The following is an 18,173-nucleotide window of genomic DNA, read 5'->3' on the forward strand; positions in this document are numbered from 1 at the left end:
ATAGCGGAGCAGGCTGGAGAGGCCAGATAGCGGAGCAGGCTCGAGGGGGCAGATAGCGGAGCAGGCTCGAGGGGGCAGATAGCGGAGCAGGCTCGAGGGGCCAGATAGCGGAGCAGGCTCGAGGGGCCAGATAGCGGAGCAGGCTCGAGGGGCCAGATAGCGGAGCAGGCTCGAGGGGGCAGATAGCGGAGCAGGCTCGAGAGGCCAGATAGCGGAGCAGGCTCGAGGGGCCAGATAGCGGAGCAGGCTCGAGGGGCCAGATAGCGGAGCAGGCTGGAGAGGCCAGATAGCGGAGCAGGCTGGAGAGGCCAGATAGCGGAGCAGGCTCGAGGGGCCGGATAGCGGAGCAGGCTCGAGGGGCCAGATAGCGGAGCAGGCTCGAGGGGCCAGATAGCGGAGCAGGCTCGAGGGGCCGGATAGCGGAGCAGGCTCGAGGGGCCGGATAGCGGAGCAGGCTCGAGGGGCCAGATAGCGGAGCTGGCTGGAGAGGCCGGATAGCGGAGCAGGCTCGAGGGGCCAGATAGCGGAGCAGGCTGGAGAGGCCGGATAGCGGAGCAGGCTCGAGGGGCCAGATAGCGGAGCAGGCTCGAGGGGGCAGATAGCGGAGCAGGCTCGAGGGGCCAGATAGCGGAGCAGGCTGGAGAGGCCAGATAGCGGAGCAGGCTGGAGAGGCCGGATAGCGGAGCAGGCTCGAGGGGCCAGATAGCGGAGCATGCTGGAGAGGCCGGATAGCGGAGCAGGCTCGAGGGGCCAGATAGCGGAGCAGGCTGGAGAGGCAGGATAGCGGAGCAGGCTCGAGAGGCCAGATAGCGGAGCAGGCTCGAGGGGCCAGATAGCGGAGCAGGCTCGAGGGGCCAGATAGCGGAGCAGGCTGGAGAGGCCAGATAGCGGAGCAGGCTGGAGAGGCCAGATAGCGGAGCAGGCTGGAGGGGCCAGATAGCGGAGCAGGCTGGAGAGGCCAGATAGCGGAGCAGGCTCGAGGGGCCAGATAGCGGAGCAGGCTGGAGAGGCCAGATAGCGGAGCAGGCTGGAGAGGCCAGATAGCGGAGCAGGCTCGAGGGGCCAGATAGCGGAGCAGGCTGGAGAGGCCAGATAGCGGAGCAGGCTGGAGAGGCCAGATAGCGGAGCAGGCTCGAGGGGCCAGATAGCGGAGCAGGCTGGAGAGGCCAGATAGCGGAGCAGGCTCGAGGGGCCACATAGCGGAGCAGGCTGGAGAGGCCAGATAGCGGAGCAGGCTCGAGGGGCCAGATAGCGGAGCAGGCTGGAGAGGCCAGATAGCGGAGCAGGCTGGAGGGGCCAGATAGCGGAGCAGGCTCGAGGGGCCAGATAGCGGAGCAGGCTCGAGGGGCCGGATAGCGGAGCAGGCTCGAGGGGCCAGATAGCGGAGCAGGCTCGAGGGGCCGGATAGCGGAGCAGGCTGGAGAGGCCGGATAGCGGAGCAGGCTCGAGAGGCCAGATAGCGGAGCAGGCTCGAGGGGCCGGATAGCGGAGCAGGCTGGAGAGGCCGGATAGCGGAGCAGGCTGGAGAGGCCAGATAGCGGAGCAGGCTGGAGAGGCCAGATAGCGGAGCAGGCTCGAGGGGCCGGATAGCGGAGCAGGCTGGAGAGGCCAGATAGCGGAGCAGACTGGAGAGGCCAGATAGCGGAGCAGGCTCGAGGGGCCGGATAGCGGAGCAGGCTCGAGGGGCCGGATAGCGGAGCAGGCTCGAGGGGCCGGATAGCGGAGCAGGCTCGAGAGGCCAGATAGCGGAGCAGGCTCGAGGGGCCGGTAGCGGAGCAGGCTGGAGAGGCCAGATAGCGGAGCAGGCTGGAGAGGCCAGATAGCGGAGCAGGCTCGAGGGGCCAGATAGCGGAGCAGGCTCGAGGGGCCAGATAGCGGAGCAGGCACGAGGGGCCAGATAGCGGAGCAGGCTCGAGGGGCCAGATAGCGGAGCAGGCTGGAGAGGCCAGATAGCGGAGCAGGCTCGAGGGGCCAGATAGCGGAGCAGGCTCGAGAGGCCAGATAGCGGAGCAGGCTCGAGGGGCCAGATAGCGGAGCAGGCTCGAGGGGCCAGATAGCGGAGCAGGCTCGAGAGGCCAGATAGCGGAGCAGGCTGGAGAGGCCAGATAGCGGAGCAGGCTCGAGGGGCCGGATAGCGGAGCAGGCTCGAGAGGCCAGATAGCGGAGCAGGCTCGAGAGGCCGGATAGCGGAGCAGGCTCGAGGGGCCAGATAGCGGAGCAGGCTCGAGGGGCCGGATAGCGGAGCAGGCTCGAGGGGCCGGATAGCGGAGCAGGCTCGAGGGGCCAGATAGCGGAGCAGGCTGGAGAGGCCAGATAGCGGAGCAGGCTGGAGAGGCCAGATAGCGGAGCAGGCTCGAGGGGCCGGATAGCGGAGCAGACTCGAGGGGCCAGATAGCGGAGCAGGCTGGAGAGGCCGGATAGCGGAGCAGGCTCGAGGGGCCAGATAGCGGAGCAGGCTCGAGGGGCCGGATAGCGGAGCAGGCTCGAGGGGCCAGATAGCGGAGCAGGCTCGAGGGGCCGGATAGCGGAGCAGGCCCGAGGGGCCAGATAGCGGAGCAGGCTGGAGAGGGCAGCTTATGTAGGACATTTCTGCTATTGAGGGAGTCCAGCGAGGGTTCACCAGACTGATTCCCGGAATGACAGGACTGACCTATGAAGAGAGACTGGATCGACTGGGCTTGTACTCACTGGAATGAGAGGGGATCTCGTAGAAACATATAAAATCCTGATGGGACTGGACAGGCTAGATGCGGGAAGAATGTTCCTGATGTTTAGGAAATCAGATCAGTCTAAGAATGAAGAACATCTTCACTCAGAGAGTTGTGAACCTGTGGAATTCTCTCCCACAGAAAGCTGTTGGGGCCAGTTTGTTAGATATGTTCAAGAGGGAGCTGGACGTGGGCCTTGTAGCGAGAGGGATCAAGGGGTCTGGAGAGAAAGTGGGAGTGGGAGACTGACAGTACATGATCAGCCATGATCATATAGAATGGTGGAGCAGGCTCGGAGCCTCCACATCCTGCCATATATATAAATGATTTGGACGCCTACTCTATCTATTTTCCATGTTTCTAAATACCGGGGTTCCAGGTGGGACTGTGTTTAATTACCAGGGTTCAATGTGGGACTGTGTTTAATTCAGTAAGAAGTTTAACAACACCAGGTTAAAGTCCAACAGGTTTATTTGGTAGCAAAAGCCACACAAGCTTTCGGAGCTGCAAGCCCCTTCCTCAGGCGAGTGGGAATTCTGTTCACAAACAGGGCATATAAAGACACAAACTCAATTTACATGAATAATGGTTGGAATGCGAATACTTACAACTAATCAAGTCTTTAAGATACAAACAATGTGAGTGGAGAGAGCATCAAGACAGGCTAAAAAGATGTGTATTGTCTCCAGACAAGACAGCCAGTGAAACTCTGCAGGTCTAGGCAAGCTGTGGGGATTACAAATAGTGTGACATGAACCCAAGATCCCGGTTGAGGCCGTCCTCGTGTGTGCGGAACTTGGCTATCAGTTTCTGCTCAGCGACTCTGCGCTGTCGTGTGTCGCGAAGGCCGCCTTGGAGAACGCTTACCCGAATATCAGAGGCCGAATGCCCGTGACCGCTGAAGTGCTCCCCAACAGGAAGAGAACAGTCTTGCCTGGTGATTGTCGAGCGGTGTTCATTCATCCATTGTCGCAGCGTCTGCATGGCTTCCCCAATGTACCATGCCTCGGGACATCATTTCCTGCAGCGTATCAGGTCGACAACGTTGGCCGAGTTGCAAGAATATGTACCGTGTACCTGGTGGATGGTGTTCTCACGTGAGATGATGGCATCCGTGTCGATGATCCGGCACGTCTTGCAGAGATTGCTGTGGCAGGGTTGTGTGGTGTCGTGGTCACTGTTCTCCTGAAGGCTGGGTAGTTTGCTGCGGACAATGGTCTGTTTGAGGTTGTGCGGTTGTTTGAAGGCAAGAAGTGGGGCTCTGGGGATGGCCTTGGCGAGCTGTTCGTCTTCATCAGTGACATGTTGAAGGTTCTGGAGGGGATGCCGTAGCTTCTCCGCTCCGGGGAAGTACTGGACGACGAAGGGTACTCTGTCCACCGTGTCCCGTGTTTGTCTTCTGAGGAGGTCGGTGCGGTTTTTCGCTGTGGCGCGTTGGAACTGTCGATCGATGAGTCGAGCGCCATATCCTGTTCTTATGAGGGCATCTTTCAGCGTCTGGAGGTGTCTGTTGCGATCCTCCTCATCCGAGCAGATCCTGTGTATTCGGAGGGCTTGTCCGTAGGGAATGGCTTCTTTAACGTGTTTAGGGTGGAAGCTGGAGAAGTGGAGCATCGTGAGGTTATCCGTGGGCTTGCGGTAAAGTGAGGTGCTGAGGTGACCGTCCTTAATGGAGATGCGTGTGTCCAAGAATGCAACCGATTCCGGAGAGTAGTCCATGGTGAGTCTGATGGTGGGATGGAACTTGTTGATGTCATCAACAAACAAAGAACAATACAGCACAGGAACAGGCCCTTCGGCCCTCCAAGCCCGCGCCGCTCCCTGGTCCAAACTAGACCATTCTTTTGTATCCCTCCATTCCCACTCCGTTCATATGGCTGTCTAGATAAGTCTTAAACGTTCCCAGTGTGTCCGCCTCCACCACCTTGCCCGGCAGCGCATTCCAGGCCCCCACCACCCTCTGTGTAAAATACGTCCGTCTGATATCCGTGTTAAACCTCCCCCCCTTCACCTTGAACCTATGACCCCTCGTGAACGTCACCACCGACCTGGGGAAAAGCTTCCCACCGTTCACCCTATCTATGCCTTTCATAATTTTATACACCTCTATTAAGTCTCCCCTCATCCTCCGTCTTTCCAGGGAGAACAACCCCAGTTTACCCAATCTCTCCTCATAACTAAGCCCCTCCATACCAGGCAACATCCTGGTAAACCTCCTCTGCACTCTCTCCAAAGCCTCCACGTCCTTCTGGTAGTGTGGCGACCAGAACTGGACGCAGTATTCCAGATGCGGCCGAACCAACGTTCTATACATCTGCAACATCAGACCCCAACTTTTATACTCTGTGCCCCGTCCTATAAAGGCAAGCATGCCATATGCCTTCTTCACCACCTTCTCCACCTGTGACGTCACCTTCAAGGATCTGTGGACTTGCACACCCAGGTCCCCCTGCGTATCTACACCCTTTATGGTTCTGCCATTTATCGTATAGCTCCTCCCTACGTTATTTCTACCAAAATGCATCACTTCGCATTTATCAGGATTGAACTCCATCTGCCATTTCTTTGCCCAAATTTCCAGCCTATCTATATCCTTCTGTAGCTTCTGACAATGCTCCTCACTATCTGCAAGTCCTGCCAATTTTGTGTCGTCCGCAAACTTACTGTTCACCCCAGTTACACCTTCTTCCAGATCATTTATATAAATCACAAACAGCAGAGGTCCCAATACAGAGCCCTGCGGAACACCACTAGTCACAGGCATCCAGCCGGAAAAAGACCCTTCCACTACCACCCTCTGTCTTCTGTGACCAAGCCAGTTCTCCACCCATCTAGCCACCTCCCCCTTTATCCCATATCATAGAGTTGTTTCAGTGATTGTTCACCACGAGTCCAAAGGAAGAAAATGTCATCGATGTATCTCGTGTATAGCATCGGTTGAAGGTCCCGTGCGGTGACAAAGTCTTGAACAGAATTCCCACTCACCTGAGGAAGGGGCTTGGAGCTCCGAAAGCTTGTGTGGCTTTTGCTACCAAATAAACCTGTTGGACTTTAACCTGGTGTTGTTAAACTTCTTACTGTGTTTACCCCAGTCCAACGCCGGCATCTCCACATCAGGACTGTTTTATCACCAGGGTTCCATGTGGGACTGTGTTTAATTACCAGGGTTCCATATGGGACTGTGTTTAATTACTGAATTTCCTGATAGGACTGTGTTTAGTTACCAGGGTTCCTTGTTGGACTGTGTTTAATTACCGGGGTTCCATGTGGGACTGTGTTTAATTACCAGGGTTCCATATGGGACTGTGTTTAATTACTGAATTTCCTGATAGGACTGTGTTTAGTTACCAGGGTTCCTTGTTGGACTGTGTTTAATTACCGGGGTTCCATGTGGGACTGTGTTTAATTACCAGGGTTCAATGTGGGACTGTGTTTAATTACCAGGGTTCAATGTGGGACTGTGTTTAAATTCCAGGGGTCCATGTGGGACTGTGTTTAATTACCAGGGTTCCATATGGGACTGTGTTTAATTACTGAATTTCCTGATAGGACTGTGTTTAGTTACCAGGGTTCCTTGTTGGACTGTGTTTAATTACCGGGGTTCCATGTGGGACTGTGTTTAATTACCAGGGTTCACTGTGGGACTGTGTTTAATTACCAGGGTTCAATGTGGGACTGTGTTTAAATTCCAGGGGTCCATGTGGGACTGTGTTAATTGCCAGGGTTCCATGTAGCTCTGTTTAATTACTGGGGTCCATGTGGGACTGTGTTTAATTACCAGGGTTTCAGGTAGAACTGTGTTTCGTTTCTGGTGGGATTTTATTTTAATTTACGGGCTTCTTGATGGGGCTGTGTTTAATTACCGGTGTTCCTGATTGAACTGTGTTTAATTACCAGGTTTCGTTACCGTGGTGTGTGCTATGACTGCGTTTAGTGGTGTCCAGTGCTAGGCCTGGGTGTTTTACTGAGGATGTGTTTCTTTATTCTTGTTTGTGCTGGGACTGTATGGGACTCTATTGTGTATTTGTTTTGGGCTGTGTATGGTTGCTGTGGTTGGGACTGAGGATGTACTGAGTTGCTCTGGTTTCAGTCTGTTTGGCTGGTGGGACCGTGTTTGGCTGGTGGGACCGTGTTTGGCTGGTGGGACCGTGTTTGGCTGGTGGGACCGTGTTTGGCTGGTGGGACCGTGTTTGGCTGATGGGACTGTGTTTTGCTGTCTTCCCCCTGCCTCTTTAGGAAGCGAAGGATGCTCTGGAAGCGAGGGACCATTACATGGAGGAGATGGCTGATACAGCCGATGCCATTGAGATGGCAACTCTTGACAAAGAGATGGCAGAGGAACGAGCGGAATCTCTCCAGCAGGAAGTGGACTGTTTGAAGGAGAAAGTGGACGAGCTGACAATGGACCTCGAGATCCTGAAACATGAGATTGAAGAGAAAGGTGAAAATTGGTGCAGCGTTTTACAGTGGCATTTTGGGTCAGTGTGAGAGAGTCGCAAGGTCACGTCCCTGGGTTAACCCCTAGTGCAGACTGTCCCCTCAATCCCCAATGTGCTACTGAGGGAGTGCAGCATTTCTGGTGGAGTACAGGAGTCAGGATGTCATGTTGCAGCTTTATAAAACTTTGGTTAGGCCGCACTTTTTCCCAGAGTTGAAATGTCTAATACTAGTGGGCATGCACTTAAGGTGTGAGGGGGAAAGATCAAAGGAGATGTGAGGGGCAGGTTTTTTACATAGAGAGTGATAGGTATCTGGAATGCACTGCCAAGCGTGGTGGTGGAGGCAGATATGATAGGGGTACTTAGAGTGCTTTTAGATAAGCACATGAATATGCAAGTAATAGAAGGATATGGACCAAGGGCAGGCAGAAGGGATGACTTTATTTTGGCGTCATGTTCGGCACAGCATTGTGGGCCGAAGGGCCTGTCCCTGTGCTGTACTGATCTGTGTTCTATGTCGCTCTGATTAGGGGGTGCTCAGTAAGTTTGCAGATGGTACTGTGGTGAACAGTGAGGAGGTGAAAGCCCTGGCCAGTGGTTCCTGAACTATTCTGTGTCACAGCACACATCTGTAGTGTCAAAACATCCAGGCACTTCTCCTATTCCCTCTGAACTGCCTTTGAGTTTGTTGGGTGTTTTTCAGCTGGTTTGCCATCAGAGAGAACGGCGATCTGGAGGGAATTGGGGAACCCAGGTTTCTGTATGTGTGGGTACCAAAAATCTAATGTTGCTTAATGATTATCTGAGTTTTTTAGCATTTCTTTCTAATGTCAGGTTTCCAGCATCTGCAGTATTTTATTTTTGTGTTAATATTTTAAAAAGAACAAAGAACAAAGAACAGTACAGCACAGGAAACAGGCCCTTCGGCCCTCCAAGCCTGTGCCGCTCCTTGGTCCAACTAGACCAATCGTTTGTATCCCTCCATTCCCAGGCTGCTCATGTGACTATCCAGGTGAGTCTTAAACGATGTCAGCGTGCCTGCCTCCACCACCCTACTTGGCAGCGCATTCCAGGCCCCCACCACCCTCTGTGTAAAAAACGTCCCTCTGATACCTGAGTTGTACTTCGCCCCTCTCACCTTGAGCCCGTGACCCCTCGTGATCGTCACCTCCAACCTGGGAAAAAGCTTCCCACTGTTCACCCTATCTATACCCTTCATAATCCTGTACACCTCTATTAGATCTCCCCTCATTCTCCGTCTTTCCAGGGAGAACAAGCCCAGTTTACCCAATCTCTCCTCATAGCTAAGACCCTCCATACCAGGCAACATCCTGGTAAACCTTCTCTGCACTCTCTCTAACGCCTCCACGTCCTTCTGGTAGTGCGGCGACCAGAACTGGACGCAGTACTCCAAATGTGGCCTAACCAGCGTTCTATACAGCTGCATCATCAGACTCCAGCTTTTATACTCTATACCCCGTCCTATAAAGGCAAGCATACCATATGCCTTCTTCACCACCTTCTCCACCTGTGTTGCCACCTTCAAGGATTTGTGGACTTGCACACCTAGGTCCCTCTGTGTTTCTATACTCCTGAGCCCTCCAAGGTGTCCTCCCGCAGTACAGCTGTGATATTCTCCTTAACCAGTAGTGCAACTCCCCCACCCCTTTTACATCGCCCTCTATCCCGCCTGAAACATCTGTATCCTGGGACGTTAAGCTGCCAATCCTGTCCTTCCCTTAACCAAGTCTCTGTAATAGCAACAACATTATAGTTCCTCATACTAATCCAAGCTCTAAGTTCATCTGCCTTACCTGTAACACTTCTCGCATTGAAACAAATGCACTTCAGTCCACCAGACCCTCTCTGATTAGCAACCCCACCCTGCCTTGCTGTTTCTCTGAGTCTTACTGGCCCTACTCTCTGGTTACCCTTCAGCTAATTCACCTTTGCTTTGGTTCCTATCCCCCTGCCAGACTAGTTTAAATCCTCCCGTGTGACACTCGCAAACCTCCTGGCCAGAATATTTATGTCCTTCCAGTTTAGATGCAACCCATCCTTCTTGTACAGGTCCCACCTGCCCTGGAAGAGACCCCAATGGTCCAGATATCTGAAACCCTCCCTCCTACACCAGCTGTTTAGCCACATGTTGAGCTGCACTTTCTCCCTATCCCTACCCTCACTAGCACGTGGCACAGGGAGTAATCCTGAGATTACAACCCCAGAGGTCCTGCTTTTTAACTTTCTACCTAACTCCCTAAACTGCTGCTGCAGGACCTCATCTCTCTTCCTGCCTATGTCGTTCGTACCAATATGTACCACGACCTCTGGCTGTTCACCCTCTCCCTTAAGAATGCTTTCTGTCTATAGAACCATAGAAAATTACAGCTCAAAAACAGGCCTTTTGGCCAATCTTGTCTTTGCCGAACCATTTTATGCCTAGTCCCACTGACCTGCACTTGGACCATATCCCTCCACACCCCTCTCATCCATGAACCCGTCCAAGTTTTTCTTAAATGTTAAAAGTGACCCCACATTTACCACTTTATCCGGCAGCTCATTCCACACTCCCACCACTCTCTGCGTGAAGAAGCCCCCCTAATATTCCCTTTAAACTTTTCTCCTTTCACCCTTAACCCATGCCCTCTGGTTTTTTTCTCCCCTAGCCTCAGCGGAAAAAGCCTGCTTGCATTCACTCTATCTATACCCATCAAAATCTTATACAACTCTATCAAATCTCCCCTCAATCTTCTACGCTCCAGGGAATAAAGTCCCAACCTATTCAATCTCTCTCTGTAACTCAGCTTCTCAAGTCCCGGCAACATCCTTGTGAACCTTCTCTGCACTCTTTCAACCTTATTTACTTCCTTCCTGTAACTAGGTGACCAAAACTGTCGACAATACTCCAAATTCGGCCTCACCAATGCCTTATATAACCTTACCATAACACTCCAACTTTTATACTCGATACTCCGATTTATAAAGGCCAATGTACCAAAGGCACTCTTTACGACCCTATCCACCTGTAACGTCACTTTTAGGGAATTCTGTACCTGTATTCCCAGATCCCTCTGTTCAACTGCACTCTTCAGAGTCCTACCATTTACCCTGTATGTTCTACTTGGGTTTGTCCTTCCAATGTGCAATATCTCACACTTGTCTGCGTTAAATTCCATTTGCCATTTTTCAGCCCATTTTTCTAGTTGGTCCAAATCCCTCTGCAAGCTTTGAAAACCTTCCTCACTGTCCACGACACCTCCAATCTTTGTATCGTCAGCAAACTTGCTGATCCAATTTACCACATTATCATCCAGATCATTGATATAGATGACAAACAACAATGGACCCAACACCGATCCCTGCGGCACACCACTAGTCACAGGCCTCCACTCAGAGAAGCAATCCTCCACAACCACTCTCTGGCTTCTTCCATTGAGCCAGTGTCGAATCCAATTTACTACCTCCCCATGTATACCTAGCGACTGAACCTTCCTAACTAACCTCCCATGAGGGACCTTGTCAAAGGCCTTGCTGAAATCCAGGTAGACAACATCCACCGCCTTCCCTTCATCCACTTTCCTGGTAACCTCCTCGAAAAACTCTAATAGATTGGTCAAACATGACCTACCACGCACAAAGCCATGTTGACTCTCCCTAATAAGTCCCTGTCTATCCAAATATTTGTAGATCCTATCCCTTATCACACCTTCCAATAACTTGCCCACCACTGACGTCAAACTTACTGGCCGATAATTGCCCGGATTTCTTTTGGAACCTTTTTTAAACAACGGAACAACATGAGCCACACTCCAATCATCCGGCACCTCTCCCGTGAATACTGACATTTTAAATATGTCTGCCAGGGCCCCTGCAAGTTCAACACTAGCTTCCCTCAAGGTCTGTGGGAATACCCTGTCCGGTCCTGGGGATTTATCCACTCTGATTTGCCTCAAGACAGCGAGCACCTCCTCCCCTTTAATCTGTAAAGGTTCCATGACCTCCCTACCTGTTTGCCCTATTTCCGTAGACTCCATGCCCGTTTCCTCTGTAAAAACGGATGCAAAAAAACCATTTAGTATCTCCCTCATCTCTTTTGGTTCCATACACAGTCTACCACTCTGGTCTTCAAGAGGACCAATTTTATCCCTCACTATCCTTTTGCTCCTGACATACCTATAGAAGCTCTTTGGATTTTCCTTCACTCTGTCTGTCAAAGCAACCTCATGTCTTCTTTTAGCCCTCCTGATTTCCCTCTTAAGTAGCTTCTTGCACTTTTTATACTCCTCGAGCATCTGATCTGTTCCTTGCTGCCTGTACATTTCATACAACTCTCTCTTCCTCTTAATCAGTGTTACAATCTCCCCGAGAACCAAGGTTCCTTATTCCGATTTACTTTACCTTTAATCCTGACAGGAACATACAAACTCTGCACTCTCAAAATTTCTCCTTTGAAGGCCTCCCACTTTCCATTTACATCCTTACCAGAGAACAGCCTGTGCCAATCCACACTTCCCAGATCCCTTCTCATTTCATCAAATTTGGCCTTTTTCCAGTTCAGAACTTCAACCCGAGGACCAGATCTATCCTTATCCATGATCAGGTAGAAACTAATGGCATTATGATCACTGGATCCAAAGTGTTCCCTCACACTCACATCCATCACCTGCCCTAACTCATTTCCCAATAGGAGATCCAATATCGCATCCTCTCTAGTTGGCACCTCTATATACTGATGTAGAAAATTCTCCTGAACACATTTTACAAACTCTACCCGTCTAAACCTTTAACAGTATGCGAGTCCCAATCTATATGTGGAAAATTAAAATCCCCAACTATCACAACTTTGTGTTTCTTGCAGTTGTCAGCTATCTGTATGCTGATTTGCTCCTCCAATTCTCGCTGACTATTGGGTGGTCTATAATACAAGCCCATTAATGTGGTCATACCTTTCCTCTTTCTCAGCTCCACCCATAGGGCCTCTGTAGACAAGCTCCCTAATCTATCCTGCCTGAGTACCGCTGTAACATTTTCCCTGACCAACAATGCCACCCCCCCACCTTTTATCCCTCTGCCTCTATCCCGCCTGAAACATTGGAACCCTGGAACATTGAGCTGCCAGTCCTGCCCCTCCTGTAGCCAAGTTTCACTAATGGCTATAATGTCATATTTCCATGTGTCTATCCACGCCTTCAGCTCATCTGCCTTCCCCACAATACTCCTGGCATTGAAATAGACCTCAAAAGATTATTTCCACCACACTCTACCCTTCCATTTGTGATTTTGCTTGAACTAACCTGTCTTTTTACCCCTGCTCCACTATCTGCTCTGGCACTCTGGTTCCCATCCCCCTGCAAATCCGTTCAGAGACATCCTGGACCCTGGCACCGGGAAGGCAACAGACCATCCTGGAGTCTCTTTCACATCCACAGAAACGCCTATCTGTACCCCTAACTATCGAGTCCCCTATAACTATTCCTCTGGTTCTCTTTGTCCCTCCCTGCTTAACAACAGAGCCAGCCGTGGTAACACTGCTTTGGCTGCTGCTGCTGGTATCCCCTGATAGGCCATCCCCCCCAACAGTATCCAAAACGGTATACCTGTTAGAGAGGGGGATGACCACAGGGGATTCCTGCACTGACTGCCTGCTCCTTCTGGCGGTCACCCATCTATCTGCCTGCACCTTGGGTGTGACCATGTCTCTAAAGCTTCTATCTATGATGCTTTCCACCATCTTCATGCTCCTCAGTGCATCCAGCTGCTGCTCCAATCTATCCATGCGGTCTGTGAGGAGCTGCAATTGGGTGCACTTCCTGCAGACGTAGTCGTCCAAGACGCTGGAAGCGTCACGGATCTCCCACATCTCACACATGCAGCACTTCACCCCACTGACCGACATTTCTAGCACCAATTAGAGTATTTAAGAAAATTTATAAAACTTTTACCTTCACCTTTACCTCCTCACAGTGGCTTTTTTTTTGGACAGAGGAGGAGGGAGGGAGGGAAACACTAATGTCGTGTTTCGGGTTTCCCGCTCCTTGACACCAGATCTTCCGCTTCCCACTTGGTAAATGTTGCTGGTCCGACTTCTCCCAGAATGCACCAGTGAAGTCCCTCAGCCGCTTCTATATTCTGGATTGAATAAATTGGGATTGTTCTCCCTGGAAAGACGGAGGCTGAGGGGTGACCTGATAGAGGTTGATAAATTTATGAAGGGCATAGATAAGGTGAACATTTGGAAGCTTTTTCCCAGGGCGGAAATGACAATCACAAGGGGACACAAGTTCAAAGTAAGGGGAGAAAGGTTGAGTAGCGGTGTGCGGGGGAAGTATTTTACGCAGAGGGTGGTGGGGGGGGCTGGAATGCATTGCCAAGTGATGTGATTGAAGTAGATATGTTAGCGACATTTAAGACTTATCTGGATCGACACATGAACAGGCAAGGGCCTGTGCTGTACTGCTCTTTGTTCATAAAGCATCAGGGTTCCCTTTGTCACAAACTTTGGAGGCTTTTGCATTTTGATAGCCTATCAGTTTAGAGAAGGCACTCAGCGATTAGGACCCGATCAAATTTAAACTTGACCAATCCTGGTGTCGGAAGATTGATAGGTCATCAGAGATATAAAGTATTTGGATGAGCACTTGAAACATCATAACATTCAAGGATATGGGAGAAGTGCTGGAAGATGGGATTAGTGTGACTTCAGTGGTAGTTATTGTCGGTATAGATTCGATGGGTTGAAGGGCCTTTTCTGTGCTGTATGACTCGTGTGACTCCGTGACTATAAGGGAGTGTTGCACTGTTGGAGAGTCGCTATTGAGGGTTTCTGTATGGAATTTGCGAGGGTTGGGGGAGCTTTGTCACCACAGTTATTGATAAGTAATTTGGTGTTTCCAGGGACTGATGGAGCTGCCTCAAGTTACCATGTCAAACAGCTGGAGGAACAAAATGCCCGGCTGAAGGACGCTCTCGTAAGGTCAGTATTTGAAAGTTTTAGATGAATGTCTGTAAGTTTCTCTCAATACCTCGGAACATCGGAACTGGAGCAGGCCTTTCAGTCCAGCGAGCCTGCTCCACGCTTCAATACGCTGATGGCTGATTAGACCCTTCAGTGTCTTTTACCCCGATAACCCATTGAGTTATTGATAATCAGAAATCTACCAATCTCTGCTTTAAACATACTCAATGACTGAACTTCCTCAGCGTTCTGGATGGAGAGTTCCAAAGATTCACAACTCTCTGGGAAGAAATTTCTCCACATCTCGGTCCTAAGTAGCATTGCCCTTGTTTTGAAATTGTGCCTCTGGTTCTAGACTCCCCAACCAAGGGAAACATCTTAGCTGCATCTACCCTATCTGTTCCTTAGTCTTGGATTGATCTGGGACTGTGGAATTGTCTACTCCTACTGGGTGTAGGAGTAAAGTTAAGAGAGAAATCAGGAGGGCAAAAAGGGGACACGAGATTGTTTTGGCAGATAAGGCAAAGGAGAATCCAAAGAGCTTCTACAAATACATAAAGGGCAAAAGAGTAACAAGGGAGAGAGTAGGGCCTCTTAAGGGTCAACAAGGTCATCTATGTGCGGATCCACAAGAGATGGGTGAGATCCGAAATGAATATTGACGTCTTGTTGAAGTTTGACAAGACATTGGTAAGGCCACACTTGAAATACTGTGTACAGTTCTGGTCACCCTATTATAGAAAGAAGATTATTAAACTAGAAAGAGTGCAGAAAAGATTTACTACGATGCCACCGGGACTTGATGGTTTGCATTAAAAGGAGAGTCATGGAGTCATAGAGGTTTACAGCATGGAAACAGGCCCTTCGGCCCAACTTGTCCATGCTGCCCTTTTTTTTAAAACCCCTAAACTAATCCCAATTGCCCGCATTTGGCCCGTATCCCTCTATACCCATCTTACCCATGTAACTGTCTAAATGCTTTTTAAAAGATAAAATTGTACCCGCCTCTACTACTACCTCTGGCAGCTTGTTCCAGACACTCACCACCCTCTGTGTGAAAAAATTGCCCCTCTGGACACTTTTGTATCTCTCCCCTCTCACCTTAAACCTATGCCCTCTAGTTTTAGACTCCCCTACCTTTAGGAAAAGATATTGACTATCTACCTTGTCTGTGCCCCTCATTATTTTATAGACCACTATACGATCACCCCTCAGCCGCCTACACCCCAGAGAAAAAAAGTCCCAGTCTATCCAGCCTCTCCTTATAACTCAATCCATCAAGACCCGGTAGCATCCTAGTAAATCTTTTCTGCACTCTTTCTAGTTTAATAATATCCTTTCGATAATAGGATGACCAGAATTGCACACAGTATTCCAAGTGTGGCCTTACCAATGTCTTGTACAACTTCAACAAGACGTCCCAACTCCTGTATTCAATGTTCTGACCAATGAAACCAAGCATGCCGAATGCCTTCTTCACCACTCTGTCCACCTGTGACTCCACTTTCAAGGAGCTATGAACCTGTGCCCCTAGGTCTCTTTGTTCTGTAACTCTCCCCAACGCCCTACCATTAACTGAGTAAGTCCTGCCCTGGTTCAATCTACCAAAATGCATCACCTCGCATTTGTCTAAATTAAACTCATCTGCCATTCGTCAGCCCACTGGCCCAATTGGTCAAGATCCCGTTGCAATTGGAGATAACCTTCCTCACTGTCCACCATGCCACCAATCTTGGTGTCATCTGCAAACTTACTAACCATGCCCCTATATTCTCATCCAAATCATTAATATGAATGACAAATAACAGTGGGCCCAGCACTGATCCCTGAGGCACACCGCTGGTCACAGGCCTCCAGTTTGAAAAACAACTCTCTCCAACCACCCTCTGACTTCTGTCAAGAAACCAATTTTGTATCCATTTAGATACCTCACCCTGGATCCCGTGAGATTCAACTTTACCTACCATGCGGTACCTTGTCAAAGGCCTTGCTAAAGTCCATGTAGACAACATCAACTGCACTGCCGTCATCTACCTTCTTGGTTACCCCTTCAAAAAACTCAATTAAATTTGTGAGACATGATTTTCCACTCACAAAGCCACGCTGACTGTCCCTAATCAGTCCTTGCGTCTCTAAATGCCTGTAGATCCTGTCTCTCAAAATACCTTCCAACAATTTACCCACCACAGATGTGAGGCTCACTGGCCTGTAGTTCCCAGGCTTTTCCCTGCAGCCCTTTTTAAACAAAGGCACAACATTTGCCACTCTCCAATCTTCAGGCACCTCACCCGTGACTATCGATGATTCAAATATCTCGGCTGGGTGACCCGCAATTTCCTCCCTAGCCTCCCACAACGTCTGGGATATACTTCATCAGGTCCCGGGGATTTATCGATCTTGATGCATTTTAAGACTTCCAGCAGCTCCTTCTCTGTATTATGTACACTTCTCAAGACATCAATATTTATTTCCCCATGTTCCCTGACATCCATGCTTTTCTCAACAGTAAATACTGATGAGAAACATTGATTTAGGATCTCACTCATCTCTTGTGGATCCGCATGTAGATGACCTTGTTGATCCTTAAGAGGCCCTATGGAGAGGCCCTTGTTACTCTTTTGCCCTTTATGTATTTGTAGACGCTCTTTGGATTCTCCTTTGCCTTATCTGCCAAAACAATTTTGTGTCCCCTTTTTGCTGTGGATATACTGGGATAGAGGCTGAATCGACTGGGACTTTTTTTCTCTGGAGCGTAGGAGGTTGAGGGGTGACCTTATAGAGGTCTATAAAATAATGAGGGGCACAGATCAGCTAGATAGTCAATATCTTTTCGCTTAGGAGTTTAAAATATAAAAGGGCGTCATGGACAATTTGGTCCGAAGGGCCTGTTTCCATGCTGTAAACCTCGATGACTCTAATTCACCTGGGGTTAATATGGGACAGTGAGAGGAGTCTGAGATTGATATGGGTTGTTGGCGTCTGGTTCTGGGTTGTTGGGGTTGGGTTTGGGGTCGGGTTTGGGGTCGGGTTTGGGGTTGGGGTCGGGGTTGGGGTTGGGGTCGGAGGTCGGGTTGGGGTCTGGTTGGGGGTTGTGGTTGGGTGGGGGTCTGGTTGGGGGTCGGGTGTTGGGGGCTGGGGTTGGGGTCGGGTTGGGGGGTTAGGGTCGGGTTGGGGTCTGGGTTGGGGTGGGGGGTCGGGGTTAGGGTTGGGGTTGGGGTCTAGTTGGGGTTGTGGGTTGGGGTTGGGGGGTCGGGTTGGGGTCGGGCTGGGGGTTGGGTTGGGGGCTGGAGGTTGGGGTCTTGGTGGGGTTAGGGTCGGGTTGGGGTCTGGTTGGGGTGGGGGGGTTGGGGTTGGGGGGTCGGGTTGGGGACGGGAGTTGGGGTCGGGTTGGGGAATTCCTGTTGTGCTGTAAGGATATTCCGATCCTTCACAGAATGCGGGATCTGTCGGCGTCAGAGAAGCAAGAACACAGCAAACTGCAGAAAGTGATGGAGAAGAAAGGCAGTGAACTGGAAAACCTGAGGCAACAGAGGGAGAAGGTGCTGGAGGAGATGAAGCAAGCTGAAAAGACCATCGATGAGTTGAAGGAGCAGGTGAGAATCAAGAGGGTTTTGGGATTGGACCGGAGGGACAGTATTGGGGCGACTGAGGGGGCGTTCCCCCTTCCTTCTTTCCCCCTTTCCGTTCCGCCCCTCCCCTCCCCCCCCCTCCCCTCCCCCCCTCCCCTCCCCCCCCTCCCCTCCCCCTCCCCTCCCCCCCCTCCCCCTCTCCCCTCCCCCTCCCCCTCTCCCCTCCTCCTCCCCCTCTCCCCTCCTCCGGCTCTCCCCTCCCCTGCCCCTCCCCCCTGCCCCTCCCCCCGCCCCTCCCCCTGCCCCACTCCCTCATCCCCCTGCCCCACTCCCTCCTCCCCCTCCCCCAACCCCCTCCCCATCCCCTTCCCCCCCTCCCCTCCCCCTCCCCCTCCTCCCCTCCCCCTCCCCCCTCCCCTCCCCCTCCCCCTCCCCCTCCCCCATCCCTCTCCCTCCCGTACCTCTCCCCCTCCCCCATCCTCCCCTCCCCCCTCCACCCCCT

The 18,173-nt window shown here is 51.2% G+C and overlaps 1 protein-coding gene across 1 annotated transcript in view; it reads left to right on the forward strand.

The window, feature by feature from the left end:
• LOC144487303 (dynactin subunit 1-like) overlaps positions 1-17,695 on the forward strand; it is a gene marked incomplete at its 3' end in the record, with an annotated part of 197,364 nt that extends 179,669 nt beyond the window's left edge. Inside the window, exons 9-11 of the mRNA XM_078205383.1 lie at positions 6,945-7,149; positions 14,042-14,120; positions 17,536-17,695. Coding sequence (XP_078061509.1) covers positions 6,945-7,149; positions 14,042-14,120; positions 17,536-17,695 — 444 coding nt within the window. The remainder of the gene's footprint in view (positions 1-6,944; positions 7,150-14,041; positions 14,121-17,535) is intronic.
• Positions 17,696-18,173: the final 478 nt, after the last annotated feature.

The sequence above is a fragment of the Mustelus asterias genome, unplaced genomic scaffold, assembly GCF_964213995.1.
Source record: "Mustelus asterias unplaced genomic scaffold, sMusAst1.hap1.1 HAP1_SCAFFOLD_722, whole genome shotgun sequence".
Classification (NCBI taxonomy): domain Eukaryota; kingdom Metazoa; phylum Chordata; class Chondrichthyes; order Carcharhiniformes; family Triakidae; genus Mustelus; species Mustelus asterias.